This window comes from Globicephala melas, chromosome 20 (assembly GCF_963455315.2).
Source record: "Globicephala melas chromosome 20, mGloMel1.2, whole genome shotgun sequence".
Classification (NCBI taxonomy): Eukaryota; Metazoa; Chordata; class Mammalia; order Artiodactyla; family Delphinidae; genus Globicephala; species Globicephala melas.
Genome location: NC_083333.1, coordinates 19,051,718 through 19,067,606, shown reverse-complemented (window position 1 = coordinate 19,067,606; position 15,889 = coordinate 19,051,718). Strand labels below are relative to the sequence as shown.

General features: G+C 57.2%; 1 protein-coding gene and 1 pseudogene across 3 annotated transcripts in view; one reads left to right on the top strand and one right to left on the bottom strand.

Annotated features, from left to right (window-relative positions):
• Positions 1-15,889, top strand: part of EPN2 (epsin 2) — a 68,861-nt gene that overhangs the window by 26,814 nt on the left and 26,158 nt on the right. For all 3 annotated transcript variants that reach the window (XM_060290924.1, XM_030861262.2, XM_060290923.1), the window contains one exon: positions 6,076-6,839. In XM_060290924.1, the coding sequence (XP_060146907.1) occupies positions 6,245-6,839 (595 nt within the window). In that variant the 5' untranslated portion in view covers positions 6,076-6,244. The remainder of the gene's footprint in view (positions 1-6,075; positions 6,840-15,889) is intronic.
• LOC115856168 (peroxiredoxin-1 pseudogene) lies at positions 364-2,848 on the bottom strand (annotated as a pseudogene).

Here is a 15,889-nt window from a genome sequence, read left to right as displayed (position 1 = left end):
TGACACCACGGAGGTGGCAGGGAATTGAGCCACTTGTCAGAAAGAGGGCCTGGGGACGGGAGGGTTGGGCAGCTCGGCTGGTCTGGTCTGCCCCGTCACTTTAGGGGCGGGAGGCTGGGCCTGGCCTGATCCCCGCTTTCCCGGCTCCTGGTTCTGTGTGCTCTACCGCTCCACGCTGTTCGCTTTCTGGCTGGATTTTTTTTTTTTTTCCTCCTCAGCTCAAGTTTAATAAAACTACAAAAGACCAAAAGTGATACCCTACTACTATACACATCAGTTTGCCTGCCCCATAATACTGCTCGGGCCATTCCCTCCAGAGGAAGAAAGGCTGGCCTCCCCAACCCCTGCCGGAAAGGCCTGTCCTGTCCCACACCACATCAGGGCTGAGTGGAAGGTCTTGTGTTTTAAGCATGACAGTAGTACAAAAGAGGTTTTGTTCTCATGGCCACCTACTGCAGCCTGGCCCTAAAATGGCCCAGCGCTCACTTCTGCTTAGAGAAATATTCTTTGCTCTTCGGGACATCAGGCTCGATGGTATCGCTGCCAGGCTTCCAGCCAGCTGGGCACACTTCCCCATGTTTGTCAGTAAACTGGAAGGCCTGAACTAGTCTCAGTGTCTCCTCCACAGAACGGCCAACAGGAAGGTCATTTATGGTGATCTGCCGAAGGATACCTTTATCATCAATAATAAAAAGGCCCCTGAATGAGATGCCTCCATCGGCCTTTAAGACCCCATGGTCCTGAGCAGTGGTGCGCTTGGGGTCTGACACCAAGGGAATGTTCATGGGTCCCAGTCCTCCTTGTTTCTTGGGTGTGATGATCCATGCCAGGTGACAGAAGTGAGAATCCACAGAAGCACCAATCACTTGGCAGTTGAGTTTCTCAAGTTCCTCTGGCCGTCACTGAAAGCAGTGATCTCCGTGGGGCACACACAGGTGAGGTCAAGAGGGCAAAAGCAGAACACAACGTATTTTCCTTTGTAGTCAGATGGGCTGAGATCTTCGAACTGGGGGGCACGGTGCCCGATTTTGGCATTTCCTGAAGACTTACTGCTATCAGCAGGTCTCACGGACAAGCCACAGAGGACAGTCAGGAAGGAGACACGCTGGCCGGAGTTTTTAAGAATGTTGTCTGTGGTTGGTCATTTGCAAAGCTACTCTGAGGAGTGGCAGAGGTGGGACTCTGTCCTCTGTGGCACGTTTGTGCATCCACGTGGTCCAGCCGTCAGGGTGTTTGATCCTCGACCCTGTGAGGGCGGTGCAGCTTGTCACATCCCCATTTCTAAGTGACTGCGTTGTCGGACGGCCAGAACCATGTCTCCCAACCCCGGTCCTTGCTTCACATCATCCTTTAAAATGACCACGTTTCAACACCTGTGTAATCTGCGCCCAGGGCTGCTCTTCCCAGAGACTGAATGATTGGCCACGTTGATAAAGAAAAACGAAATTCCTCATGTGTGTTTTCAGTACTGATTTCTACTTTTAGAAAAATCGAGAACAGGTGAAGTCCACAGGAGGATGTCTGACATTGAATTTTCCTCTGCTTGTTCCGCGACTGTCGTGTCTTGGGAGAAGCCCCAGGGGCTCTTTAGGGGGGTAGTTAGAGGGGGCAGGGGTCATCCAGCATGGGGGCAGGGCCATCAGGCCCCACTACAGCCAGTTCACTGGCACCCCGGGGCTCTTCCTGTGTGGGCGGTTTCACTACCTGCTTTATCATCTGGAAGTTAAGTGTCATGTTCGTTTTTGCAATTCTTTCAGTACATGAATGCAAAGTTTTCTTTAAGCCCGCTTTTGGGATAGAGATATAAAATTTGATTTCTCTACCCAGCGACGTTTCCTTTTCTGGCTGGCCCTCTGCTCCCCCCACCCCAGCCCCGTGGGTGTGAAGGCTGTCACCTGCCTTGAGGAAGTCGCAGGAGGCTGCCAGATGCAGATGGTGCGAGCTGCCGTCTGGGGTACATTCATTCAGCGGGATCTACTGCTCGTGACTGGCCTGGCCTGTGACTGTTAGGTTTGGGGAGGCGAGAGGCGTTTGCTGCCTTTCCCTCATAGCTGGTCCTGGTCCCTGATAATGATCCCTGATCCCTGAAAAGCCCCCGAAGTCTCCGTGGGGGTTGGTGGAAACCCCGACCGACTGCATCTTCTCCGCGCCTGGCCAGCCACGCCCCATCACAGAAGCACGATAGCCGAGGCACACGTGGGCTTTGAGCAGGGACCCACCTGGGCTGCGGGACCACGGAGAGCTTCTCCCTCCCACGGTTGGTCCGGGACTCCAGATTTGGAAGGAATTTCCCCACCCAGCTCTGCAGGCCCTCGGAGCATGTTTTTGTGGAATTCTTCCTGCCTCCAGGGGCATCACTCTAGCCTCGGAATTTTTTGTTTGTTTTTTTTAGTTTTGTTCTATTTGCTGTTTTATTCAGTCTATTTCTAGTCTCCACTGTCAGTCGAATTCTGGTCGTGTTTTCAGATATGCCAGAATTTTTCTGCCCTAGCCTGTCCTCGGCAAATGTGATCCAGTGGTTACTTTACGGTCACCATTATAAGCTGCTTTCGGAAAAGAGTGATGATCCCAGAGTTCGGCTGGGGTGCCTGCGTGTCGAGGACTAAGGGATGCAGCTCCTCGGTCGGCCTGGGCTGTGGGTCAGCCGTGCCTGGGGGCCTGGTTGGAGTCCCCGCACCTGTCCTGGAGGCTCCGAGTGTGCTCTTTGGCTGTTGCCCAGGACGGAGCGCACAGGCTGCCGGTTACACGTGGCCGCGAGGACTCCTGCAGCTGTGAAGTGCAGGGTACGGGGCTTCGGGCCCAGGTGGGCCCGCAGGTTCAGGCAGTGTCCTGTCCTGTCCGGCTCCATCCTTGGCTCCTGCCTGCTGCTCTGCAGGCTCAGCAAGCTGGGAGCGGAAGGCAAATCGAGGAGGAAGGTTTGGAGAGAGGGGCCTGCAAGCTGTTCAGAAAAGAGCGAGAAGAGAACAGAGCTCAGGGCTGGGTGTGCACTTGGGGAGTGTCGGGGCTTTAAGGGCAGCCCCGGCGGGTGTCTGCTGGCAGGAAGATGTCTGGGCGTTTACAGGCAATCCTGGGGTGGAGGGGGGAGGTTTCAAAATGGGAAAACGAGGTCTGAGGTCTGCGGGGCGAGTGGGATGGACCCACAGTGCCCGCATCCTCCGTTGAGGGCCCAGGAGGCCCCTCACAGCGTCAGAGACTCACCTGCAGTCTCGGGTGAGGCAGGCGCGGAGCAGGTGGGCCCTGAGGATGGTTCCTCGGAGGCGCCTTTGGGGCCCCTTCCCCTTCAGGAATTGCTTACCCCCATCTCGCCCTTTCTGTAGCTTTAGGAAAACAGCACGCAGCTGTTCACAGTACATTCCTATGCTTTCTCTGACTGTAACAAGTATTTCATTAGCTTTTCCCCTCTCAAAGCCGAAGTATTTCAGAGAGACTGCTAACAGGTGTCCTTGCAAGCTGGGCCGTAGCCCCTCTTTCTCAGCTGTCCGGGTTCCTTTCCCAGCCTGGGTCCGGGAGGGCAGAGGCACCCAGCCCTCGCTCGCGGGAACGGCTGCCTTTTCTCTGCCACCAAGGGCCTGGGAGGCTCAGGGGGTGCCCTGGCTGGGCCTCGCAGCCTACCCTGGGAGGGCACCAGACTAGAGGATGGGCAGCAGAGCCTGACACAGTATCTCTCCCCCAGGACGTGGTTTCTTTTCATTACATCTTTAACCATTTGAGGCCTGTTTACCAGGACCGTTGCTCTCGTGCCTCCTCGGAGTGCCTCCTGACCTGGAGGAAGGTGGCCGGGGTCTCTCCAGCCCACCTGCTTCTCCGAGGAGCAGGGCGCTCGTGCCTGCCGAGCCCCCCGTGGGTGATAGATAAAGTGCCAGGTGGGCCCGGGCCCTGGGGACTTCGGGTGACTGGTGTGACGTTGGCAAGCGTTTGCTCTGGGACGTCAGAGCCCTTCCCCTTGGAGGCCCGTCTTCTCGCCGGCGTGGACGGTCAGCCTGGTCACATCACGCACGCAGGTCCCCATCAGAGCGCCTGGCCCTGGTCCTGGGACACACGGTAGAGGGCTTGTGAGAGCCGGTTGGTCAGTGAGGGGGCAGGCTGTGCCCACCCACGCGGAAGCCCGTACGCTCTGTGGCTTCAGAAGGAAGCAGGCTTCCTGGCCTGCTGAGGGACACATGTGCGACTGTCACTAGGGTGGGCTTCTGTGCTCCCCCTGTCGGCTGGCTCCCTGTGCGGACTGGGCATTTCCCGCAGCTTCCCCTCCCGACACTTCTGTTCCCTCACTTCTGAGGCTGTGGATGGGGCCGGTGGGGGCCGTCCGTCGTCCCTCTGGCAGGAGCAGCCCAGCATAGGGGTCGCGGCGAAGCAGCGGATCCTCCCTGGGGGCCCAGGCTCCCCGTCTGCACCAGGGCTGGAACGATCCTTACCTGGAAGGCTTTTTGTGGAGAGCCGGGCCCGAGGCCACCCGCCTCCTTCCCAGGCCAGAGGCCCAGAGGCGGCTGGGGTGGGGTGGAGTGTGGGGCAGCTGCTGGCTTTGTCCCCGCCCGGCTGCACTGCTCTGTCCTTGGCGGCCCCTGTGGGCTCTGGGCCTGGCTCCTCCTTCTGGAGGAGAGGAATCACCCAGCAGTCACTCCCCTGCTGCCTCCCAGAAGTCTCCCCCTTTGAAGACCTCCCTGCAGGTCACTTGTGCAGAAAGTGCTCTCCGTGCCCGCCTTTGCGGCCCCCAGCAGCCGGCTGAGCTGTTCTGGATTTGCGTCCTCAGATGCCTTGTGCTCACCTCTGTCCCCTGCCAGACTGTGCCTTCCTGAGGGAAGGGACACTGTTTCTAATCTGTTTCACAAATCTATCAGCAGTGTTTATTACCCACGTCAGGCACAGTGCTGGGCGCTCACTGGCAACCAAGCCAGCTGGGATCCCCACACTCTGGACCAGAGCCCGTGGCCAGAGGTGTGGCCCTCACTCCAGCTCCGCAGATGTTTCTTCCCTGGAGAGGTGTGTTTGTGGCAAAGGGCTGGGTGTCCTGTGAATGTGTAGCCGTCAGTTTTCTCCTCTGTGAAGTGAGGAAATTGGGGTAGAACCAGATTATTTGTAAGGTTGTACTGCACAGCTCGGGCCAGATGCCCGAGGCTTTTGAAAGCCCGGTGGAGGGCCCGAGCCCTGCCCTAGAAGGGGAGTTGGGAGCCTTTATAAGAAGTCAGAAGAGGTGGTCACGGAGAATCCCCCGCAGTTAGAAGCGTGGTGCCCAAGCCAGTGTAGACAGGCATTAGATTGTTCTAGCTGGCTTTTGCCTGGCGGTGGAAGAAAAATACAATCAAAATACAATCGGGGACTTTCCTGAGAAGCCACCGCAATGAGAAGCCCACGCACTGCAACGAAGAGTAGCCCACCCTCTCCACAACTAGAGAAAGCCCGCACGCGGCAACGAAGACCCAACGCAGCCAAAAATAAATCAAATCAATAAATAAATTTATAAGAAAAACACAATCGCAGCAGAGCCGATCCAGTGGAAGTGTTTTGAAAATAGAACAGTAGTTACGGTGTTACTGCTTTCCTTCCAGAGGCTTAAACTTGAGTTTAAACTTTATTCCTTTTTTTTTTTCTAAAGTTAACCATTTTTTAAATTTATTTATTTTTGCTGTGTTGGGTCTTCGTTGCATGTGGGCTTTCTCTAGTTGCGGCGAGCAGGGGCTACTCTTCATTGAGGCGCGCGGCCTTCAGTAGTTGTGGCACAAAGGCTCAGTAGTTGTGGCTCGCGGGCTCTAGAGCGCAGGCTCAGTGGTTGTGGTGCACGGGCTCAGTTGCTGCACAGCATGTGGATCTTCCCGGACCAGGGCTCGAACCCATGTCCCCTGCATTGGCAGGCGGGTTCTTAACCACTGTGCCACCAGGGAGGTCCCAAACTTTATTCATTTTTAACTTGTAATATCGATCTCATCTTAGTTTTGAAGGGAAGATGGCATCTCTTTTGTCCTTGGGGGCTGGAGGACGTCCACTCACCGCCCTGGCTGACCAGTGCCTGCTGTTTGCAAAATGCTTGCCGTCCCGGGGGTGGGGGGCTTGTGCACAGTAACGTTTGTCTTCTTTCTCTAGGTCATGGCTTCCAGCTTCTCGGACCTGAGGCTCCAACAGAGGAAATGACCATCAGGGACCCTGCTCCAGACCCATTACGGAGACTGAACCTTCACGGGGTGCGAACCTGCCTGGGACAGGGAAGCTTCTCTCTTTGAAGGGCTTTACATTTGTCACAGAGAAAGTAAAGATGACGACTTCGTCTATCAGACGGCAGATGAAAAACATCGTGAACAATTACTCGGAAGCCGAAATAAAAGTCCGGGAAGCCACCTCCAACGACCCGTGGGGCCCGTCCAGCTCCCTGATGACGGAGATCGCGGACCTGACCTACAACGTGGTGGCCTTCTCGGAGATCATGAGCATGGTGTGGAAGCGGCTCAACGACCACGGCAAGAACTGGCGGCACGTGTACAAGGCGCTGACGCTGCTCGACTACCTCATCAAGACGGGCTCGGAGCGCGTGGCCCAGCAGTGCCGTGAGAACATCTTCGCCATCCAGACCCTGAAGGACTTCCAGTACGTCGACCGCGACGGCAAGGACCAGGGCGTCAACGTGCGCGAGAAGGCCAAGCAGCTGGTGGCCCTGCTGAAGGACGAGGAGCGGCTGAAGGCCGAGCGGGCCCAGGCGCTCAAGACCAAGGAACGCATGGCCCAGGTGGCCACCGGCATGGGCAGCAGCCAGCTCACCTTCGGCCGGGGCTCCAGCCAGCCCAACCTGTCCACCAGCTACTCGGAGCAGGAGTACGGCAAGGCCGGGGGGTCGCCGGCCTCCTACCACGGCTGTGAGTAGTGGCCGAGAGCTGGGCACCGGGGCGGAGCCAGAGCTCGCGGCCCCTCCGTTCTCGCTGCTGGCAGCCGACGGCAGCGCCCTCAGTCCACCTGGAGTTGCGGTCCCAGAGGCGCTTTGGGCCCCTGGGCCGCTCTGGCTCGGGGGTCCTGAGAGCCTCTGCTGCTCTGAGCTCTGACTCTGTTTGCCTGGGCAGGGCTGGCCCGGGGTGGTGGGCGGGAGGCGGGCGTGGAGGCCGAGTCGCCTGCTTCCTCCTGGGGCAGGTCTGCAGCGAAGGGCCTGGCCTGCTCCTGCTGCCTAGCAACGGGGGTTGGCTGTCCTGGATCACCTGCTTGCTTTAACCTCATGTTCAGTGTCTTCCTAATGACTGGGCTGTGGGGCTCCCGACTGGCTCAGCGTCTGTTCTGCTTGAGCATCTTGGGGTGAGGTGGCGTGTGTCTGCCTCACTTGTAGAGGGAGAGGGCAGAAGCCTCTGCAGTAGCCAGCGTGGGCGAGGCCTTCCCTGCCTGTGATCGAGAGTCGTTCGGTCGCACGGCTGGGTCCGTGCTGGTAGGGGCTGCTCTGTTTTCTCGCTTTGCATGTCGATGACTCTGGGTCTTTGCCCAGCGTTTGGAGGAGACCTCAAAAAATAGAAGTGGGGTTCAGGGCCTGACGGAAGCTGGTCCGGGAGCCACGTTGGCATCCTTGTCATTCGCCGACGTGTCCCTGGAATGGTGCCTCTCTGCTTTCGCAGTGTGGTGGCGAGGCGGGGGTCCGGGCGGCCTGCGGGCTGGGGGATGCAGAAACTGTCTCTTCCTGCTGTGAAAACAAAAGTGCAGGTCACCACACCCTTTGTTTTTGGAATAAGTAACACTGTCAGCGTAAAACTTTTTTTTTTAAGGCAGTTGTTTGCAGTTTGACAAACCGCTGTGGACCTTGCTTAGTTCAGCAGGTTTCAGTAGCGTCCTGAGAAGTGTCAAATAGGAGATTTGCATAGTAAGGTCAGACTCCCTGCCTCTAAGAATTTTCAGTGATTGTCAAGCTCAGAGAGGTCAGCGTTTCTTGTCCCACTTCTGGTTCCTGTCGTTTTCCCACTTAGTTTGAACGGCTCTGCTTAGGCAAAGTCTGTGACCTTCGTGAAACCCCTTGAAAGAAATGGAACCTGCACCCCAGGGGCTCTAGGGGCTGCCCTTGCACTAGGTTGCACCATAAAAGGAAGATTGCCCTTAAGAAGCGAAGTTGTGTGTTCCCCTCAGGGAGCCCCTCTCCACCCGAGAAAGGCCCCTGCAGGTGGGCTGGGTCCCGGGCCCCAGGCCTCCTCTTGGGGAAGTGGCCGCGTTTGGGCTCTATGGGCGCTGGGGGCTGCTCCTCTGGCCTGCCTTTTGCGGTCATTGTCGTCTAGGTGAGGCGGTGGCCCGTCCATCAGTCCGAGGGTGTTCCGGGGCAGGGAGGAGTGGGTGGGGCCTCGGGTCCGGTCCTACCGGCCTTGGCCTCCCCGGCCCATCCCGGCGCTGCTGTGGTCCTGGCTCATCCCCTGAGACCCTGAGCTCGAGCTGCATGTTCCGGGTCCATTCGCTGGGCCCGGCCTCTGCTGCTGCCTGTCCCTCTGACGGCCTGTCACTGTGTGTGTGTGTGTGTGTGTGTCTGTGACCCACAGCACTGGAGGCCTTGCTGTGTCCCCAGCACCGCACAGAGGCCCCGCAGGGTCAGAGCAAGGAGCCGCTGCTACTGAGCCAGCGCCCGCCCTTCCTGCCCTGCCCGCCGTCCCGGGGCTGCCCTCCTGCTTCACTGGAGTCCTGGCCCAGCCCTGCCTCACTTGGGCCCGTGGCCTGGCTTGCGGCTGTGTGCGCTCAGGGCCTTGGGGTGGGGGGTGCTGTTCACCTAAGGCCTGGGGACCGCTGGGCTCTCCCTGCGTCCTGCTCCCTGAGGAATTGGAGGGGGTCATGCTGGCCGCAGACCCGGGCGTGGGAAAGACCGGGCCGCCTGGCCGCAGTGCGTGGTTCCAGCCTCGCCCCGCTAGGCACTCCTGGGCCTCAGCGCCGGTGGCCGGGAGCCATCTCTGCAGTGCAGGGACACGTGCCGGGTGGAGGACAAAATGGGATGGTTTTTGCTTCTCGGCGAACTGCCGTCCTTCCTGAGATCCCCGTGACCTGGGGAACAGAGTTCGCTCTGCTGCGATTCTAGGTCATGGTGTTTGAAGGTCCCTAACTCAATGGGTAACGAAAATGAGGCTTCTCTTTGGATTGATTAATGGTGTATCCCGGACAGTCTACAGCTGGTGCAGGTTAAACTGAAAACAGTTCTCAGCGTTGCCCACAAGGAAATGCTCTCGGTCTGATCTGCCTTCAGTCCCCAGGGGCCCCGCCTCAGAGAAGAAAGTCTTCCATTCTCTTCTGCTCTTACCGGAAGGGGCGCCAGCGAGGCGCTTCTGTGCCGCTTCCCAACGACCTGGAAACGGTTTCCGCTCATCGTGCCTCACACACATCGCCCCCCACCCCTGCCCCCAGTTGCCCGTGTGATCGCCTTGTTGAGCTCTGGGATGTTTCCTTCGCGCCTGTGCTCCCCTCATGGCCTGGACTGGACTCCGCAGGGAGAACCGGCTTTGCACTGTTGGGAGATGGGCAGGCGTGTTTCAAAGGCTCCCCGGAAGGCTCGCTGATGCGCCTGCAGGTTCCCAGTGCCCCCGGGGCCTACCCGTTGAGTAACTGGGGGGGGGTCTGTTTGTGTCCCCCTGGCCCCCAGCTCTCCTGGGACGCTTGCACGTGAAGCCCAGGCCCGGGCCGCCCCGCGCCTGGGCCCGTGGGTCCCCCCACTCGGCACCCGCGCACACGCACATCGGCAAGTTGCTCGGCCCGCAGCCCACACGGAGTTCTCTTTTCCTTCAGCTCTTGAGAAATTAAGGGTAAAATGGGTGAGCGACTTTGTTTTTAGGCAGTTTCTCAAACCCTGAATGAGTTTTAGGCAAACGCGTGCTACGTGGTGTCACCCTTTTGAGTGCTTTCCTCTACGTATCTCACACCCTCCCCGTTGCGGGGCTGCCGGGGGCTGTCCCGTGACTCCTTGCTGAGCCCTCACCTGAGTGCCACGCATAAGGTGGGGGCTTGACGTGGGCACACGGAGGCTCTGCTTTGAACACACTGGCTTGGAATCCAGCACGGAGAGTCCCACTGACCTGGCTGTCAGAGACTGGTCTCGTGAAATGCGGGCTGTGATTCAGGGCAGACTTTCGTGAGGGGCCCAGGTCGGACCCCAGGCCCCACAGGGGAGGCCTGCTGGGCGTGGTGCCGACTCCTGGCCTCAGCTGCTGCTCTACCCACCGTGATCGTGTTTGAGGAGGGCTTCCTGTCCTGAGCTGTGCCCGTCGGATCCTCTCCGGGTCTCCCACACACAGCTGTAGAGTTCTTTCCTTCCCCTGCAGCGCATGGCTGCAGTTCAGTGCCCGCTTTCAGATTGCTTTCCTTGCTCTTAGCCTCCTCTTGCTTACCCACCCACCTCTTAGAAACGATGCCCTGATCCCGGCTCGCGGAGAGCGCCCTTCCGTCCCAGGGGTCCCTGTAGGGTCCAGCCCAGAGCCCTGGACGCCCAGACAGCTCCCCCTGCCGGCTTAACCATGCTGCTGCCGGCCTTGGGGCACCCACAGTCCCTCATTCCCTCAGCAAAGGGCGTTTTGAGCTCCCACCGTGTGCCTCTGTCGTGTGCCCCCTTCCCACTAACGGGGAGAGAGACGGTGAGTGGTCAGCGCTGTACTGCACGCTGCACATGAATGCTCTGGAAACCCCAAACCCAGCACAGCCCAGCGTGTGAGGAGTGGGGAGGGTGGTCCGAGTGCTGGGAAGGCCCAGAACAAGCCTGGACTGGAGGAGGGCTGGGCTGTGCAAGGTCTGGAAGAGCATCCTAGGCAGGTGGAGGGCGGAGGGCTGGAGCAGTGGCAAGGCTGGGCCTGAGGGACGGGGAGCGGCCACACGTTGGTAGATGGGTGGAGGGCCTCTGGGTCATCGAAAGCCCTTTGCCTTTTACTCAGTTAGCTGGGAGCAGGGGAGGGTTTGGAACCGAGGAGGGATTGGACCCTGCTGAAGGGTGAGAAGGTTCACGAGGACCCTCTGGCTGTGTGGGGGGCCAGGTGGGCCCAGGGAGGCTGGTGGGAGACCCCTGCCTTTCCCCAGGTGGGAGAGGACAGGGCTGGACCTGATGGGGCTGAGGATGCCCGGGCACACTTTAAAGGAACGGGGTGGGTGCGCCCAGGGCTGAGAGGTGGTGGCTGCCAGCCAGTGGTCCCCGGTATCGGGAAGGCAGGGCCAGCCAGCTGGCGGGGAGTGTGCCCAGACCTCCGGGGCCTTCCACCCGGCTTTGGGCCCCATGTCGGCTGATTGCTCCCAAAGGGGTTGGGCGAGGAATTTGGCGGGAGATGGGACTCACTCGGGAGCCCGTCTCGCCGGAGCCGGTGTGTTCTGCACGTCGCGGGAGCCCGGATCTTCGGTGGCAGCGTGTGTCCGGCAGAGGCCGGCGCTGGCTGTCACGTCTTCAGGTGGGAAATCGAATCAAGAGGGGGCTGCTTGGTAGCGCCAGCAGACCCTCGGAGGTGGCAGTTGTAGTGACACGTCTATCCAGGCGGCAGATGTCAAAGGTGTTCATTCTTGCCTCTTGGGCTTGGGCCCCCAGCAGGGTCTGAATGTGCCGTGGAGAGGCCTCCGCATGTCTGGGCTGCTCGGGGCTGCAGTGCCTGCAACAGCCGGAGGCTGACAGTCCCCGTTCACTTCCTGTAGGAAGCGGCGGGGCGGGGGTCATTGGCAAGGACACTGAGATGGACTCGCCCCCCCAGATCCACTCAGTCGTAGCAGTGAGGCCAGGATCTGAACCCAGAGCCCTGGCAATTTTACGGTTGTGTGGTCCACCTCGTGTAATGCTGGTTACCCCACGGGGCCCTGTGATTGTCAGAGGGTGAGGTTGAAACAGCTGTCAGAGCTGCTGATGGGGGTCGGTTGTCAGTTAGGCTGTTGATGTTGCCGTGTGCCAGGGAAGATGGAAGGTGTGGCTGCAATAGCTACACCTGTCCCTTTGTCTTTAAAGCATCCTTCGTAAAAGTGTAGGTACACGAAGTGTCGTTTCATAGACTGTCAGTAGTGGATGTGAAAAAAGCAAAGTGGGGGTTGAGTCAGGCTCAGTAAGCGTTACACAGCAGGGCCATGTCTGATTCACGGCTGCGTGGTGGCCAGATTGCAATGGCCAGCTTGAAGGAAGGGGGCATTTAAAATTATAGTATAAATAAAAATAAGAGGGAAGGTCTAAGGTTAATTTTTCTTTGTGTTGGAAAGTAGATCCCATAATTTATGGATAATCTCTGTATATCGCGTATTCTGTGTTTGTCTTCAGAGTATGTTTCTCTTTTATCTTTGTCTCCTCGCACTGACAGAGCAGGAGCCTGTGCTCAGGGCTGAGTGCCTGACCCACGAGGTGCTCAGTAAGCAGTGAACGAACGAATGCTAAATCGACCTGAATTCTCTTTTTCTTGGTGGTGTTTTGATGTGACGTGCTCATCTCCATTGGTGTCTGCCTCTGTTAGCCTTTTGCAAATACACTTTGTGGGCTTTTCCAGAAATGTGGAAATGTTGTACCGTATCTTGAGACTTTGAGTTTAGAGCAGTGTGATTCCTAGCTGTTAGATTTTGTTTGGTGATAAAATGCGGTTCCCGATTTTGCCAACTGCCCTTTCTCTGTTCCCTAAGCCACTGGCTCCAGCTGACTGCCCGGGAGCTTTTAAATCTCCCGAGGTGTCCCAGAGCCCCGGCACACATCTGACAGGTCGGAGCCTCGGGCGGGCGCGGGCAGCATGGCGCTGAAGCTCCCAGGAGGCTCCGGGCCTGGTCAGTGCGGGCCCTTCCTCCCGTCGCTTCCGCTGACCACCGGCGGCCACGCTGTTTCAGAGAGTCACGGTCAGCAGGCGACTCACCGACTTTCAGCAGCTCAAAATGGGTGTTGCAGCGGGATGAGCCTCCTCCCGCGGCCTGCTGGTGGGGAGCATGGTGCAGCTGGCGGTGTGGTGACCAGCCCATCGGGCCAGTGCCCCCGTGGCCCGCCTCTCCAGGTCTAACTGGTAAGCGCGGCTTGGGCGGCAAATAAGAACTCTGCTAGATCTTTCATGATAAAGATAATGCCTGTCCATTCCCGATGGTGTAGAAAATGCAAAAAGAAGACGGACACACTCCGTAATCTTGTCACACAGGCAGCTCTTGTTCCCATGTGGGTGTATGTCCTTCTGGACATTTTTTCTAAGCGTTTTCTTTTCTAGGGTTGCAGATGTGTTGTAGATGCAGCTCTGCGTCCCTGCTTTCTGTATCATGCTGTCGTCACCCCCCAGCTGCCTGGCCTGTGGGAATGGGTGGTGGTTCGGCTTTGTCACGGCCATCTGTCTGTGAGCAAAGCCAGTGGGTTCTTACTCTGAAGAGGAAGCGAAGGCCAGATCAGACCCGCATCCCCGGAAGCGGCTGTATGGACAGATCCGGATCACAGGTGTGAAGTGTGTTCCACGAGAGCAGAAGGAATCTCATGTTTCATGCCGTGCAGACAGTAAAAAAGTATTACACCTGTGTTGTTCATAACCACGTGACCTTTTCAAAGCACATTTCTCAGAAGGTGAGTGCATTCGTTCGCTCACTTCATAAGCCCAAGGGTGCCGGGGCCGGCGCTGGGCAGTGAGGACTCACGGTCGGCAGCTGAGGCCTCGCGCTCCGTGGGCTTCCAGTTCGGGAGAGGCGGACACCTTCGTGGTGCGACACGTGTAGTGCTCCGAGGGGGCCGGGCAGGCAGGTCCGAGGCTGTTCTAACCCTGCATGCAGTGGGACGGGGTGCAGTGGCCCAGAGGTCACCCCTTAGCTGACTCCTTACCACCAGATTCCCAGGACAAATACTACAGTCACTGATTTTTTTCACCTCACTTCCTGCGTGCATTTTCCGTGTTGCTACACAGCTACACTTGGCTTCATAGGTTAAAGTTTGGATAGGTTAGACGTCCATACGGTGGGGACGGGGCAGTGCTGTCTGGGTTCCTGGGTGTCCCCTGTGCTAATGTGGGCGCTGCACACACTGCCGTGCCTGAGGGAGCTGCCCCTCACAGGGGTCGCTCACCATTCCCACCCCAGTCACAGCTGTTTCCAGGTTCTCACAGTGTAAGTAGCCACGTGGTCAGCGTCTTGGGCAGAAAGCCTGCTTTTCTGAGATTCTTCATTGTCTTCAATGTAGAATTCCCAGAAGTGAAAGTAGTGGGGAAAATGTATGAACGTCATTCTGTCTCTTGAAATTGGCAAATGTTTCCCCAACGGACCAGGCCCAGGTGCAGTGCTGCCAGCCGGGGGGCCGACTGTGCTCAGTTGATAGCCCCTGAGCCCAAAATGGGTACTGAAATTTTTTGAAAGATCATTTCTAGTTTAATAGATGGAAATTTCCATCAAAACACTCATTTTATCTTATTTTTATTTTACATCTTTATTGGAGTATAATTGCTTTACAGTGGTGTGTTAGTTTCTGCTTTATAACAAAGTGAATCAGTTATACATATACACATGTTCCCATATCTCTTGCATCTCCCTCCCTCCCACCCTCCCTATCCCACCCCTCTAGGTGGTCACAAAACCCCCCTAGGTGGTCACAAAGCACCGAGCTGATCTCCCTGTGCTATGCGGCTGCTTCCCACTAGCTATCTATTTTACGTTTGGTAGTGTATATATGTCCATGCCACTCTCTCACTTCATCCCAGCTTACCCTTCCCCCTCCCCGTGTCCTCAAGTCCATTCTCTAGTAGGTCTGTGTCTTTATTCCCATCTTGCCCCTAGGTTCTTCATGACATTTTTTTTTTCTTAAATTCCATATAAATGTGTTAGCGTACGGTATTTGTCTCTCTCTTTCTGACTTACTTCACTCTGTATGACAGACTCTAGGTCTATCCACCTCATTACAAATAGCTCAATTTCGTCTCTTTTTATGGCTGAGTAATATTCCATTGTATATATGTGCCACATCTTCTTCATCCATTCATCCGATGATGGACACTTAGGTTGTTTCCATCTCTGGGCTATTGTAAATAGAGCTGCAGTGAACATTTTGGTACATGACTCTTTTTGAATTATGGTTTTCTCAGGGTATATGCCCAGTAGTGGGATTGCTGGGTCGTATGGTAGTTCTATTTGTAGTTTTTTAAGGAACCTCCATACTGTTCTCCATAGTGGCTGTATCAATTTACATTCCCACCAGCAGTGCAAGAGTAAAACACTCATTTTAAAAGTGAGTTTCCGGGCTTCCCTGGTGGCACAGTGGTTAAGAGTCCGCCTACCGATGCAGGGGACACGGGTTCGTGCCCCGGTCTGGGAAGATCCCACATGCTGTGGAGCGGCTGGGCCCGTGAGCCATGGCCACTGAGCCTGCGCCTCCGGAGCCTGTGCTCCGCAACGGGAGAGGCCACAGCAGTGAGAGGCCTGCGTACCGCAAAAAAAAAAAAAAAAAAAAAGTGAGTTTCCTGTCTGTAAGTATTACCCTAAGAAACTGATGTAGGCATTTAACCTAAGTTTATGATTGAATTAAGAAGGAGAGAAATTACGTCTTTGTTGAAGTTGCGGTGTTCCAAGCCCTCTCCTCCCTCCCGAGCTCCTGCCTGGGGAGTTGTGGGTGCGACCCTCGCCCCAATGCTCCCCGTGAAGGTCGACTTTCCCATGGGTGTAGACAGAGCACCAGGAACCATGGGGACCCCCGGGAAACGAGTGAGGAGAAACAACCCCTTCCTGTCTTGGACAAGCCCTCCCTTCCCCACCTCGCCAGCTGGTGATCTCGTAATGGGGAGGGTCTCACCGCAGCCCAGAGAGAGCAGCACAGACTCCCTCTTTTCTCTCAGGCAGAGGATGGGCCTTAAGTCCTGCCAGCAGATGACAGGGCAGCCTTTTGTCTCTGCTGCGCCCGCCCCACCCGTCCCCACTGTCTGTCTCCCGCGCTGGCTCCTTCCTCCCTGGGCTTTGGCTTCCGCGTCCGTGGGCTGCGGTGGCAGCACCCGTGTCTCAGGGTGGTGGTGACGCGTGTGTGAGC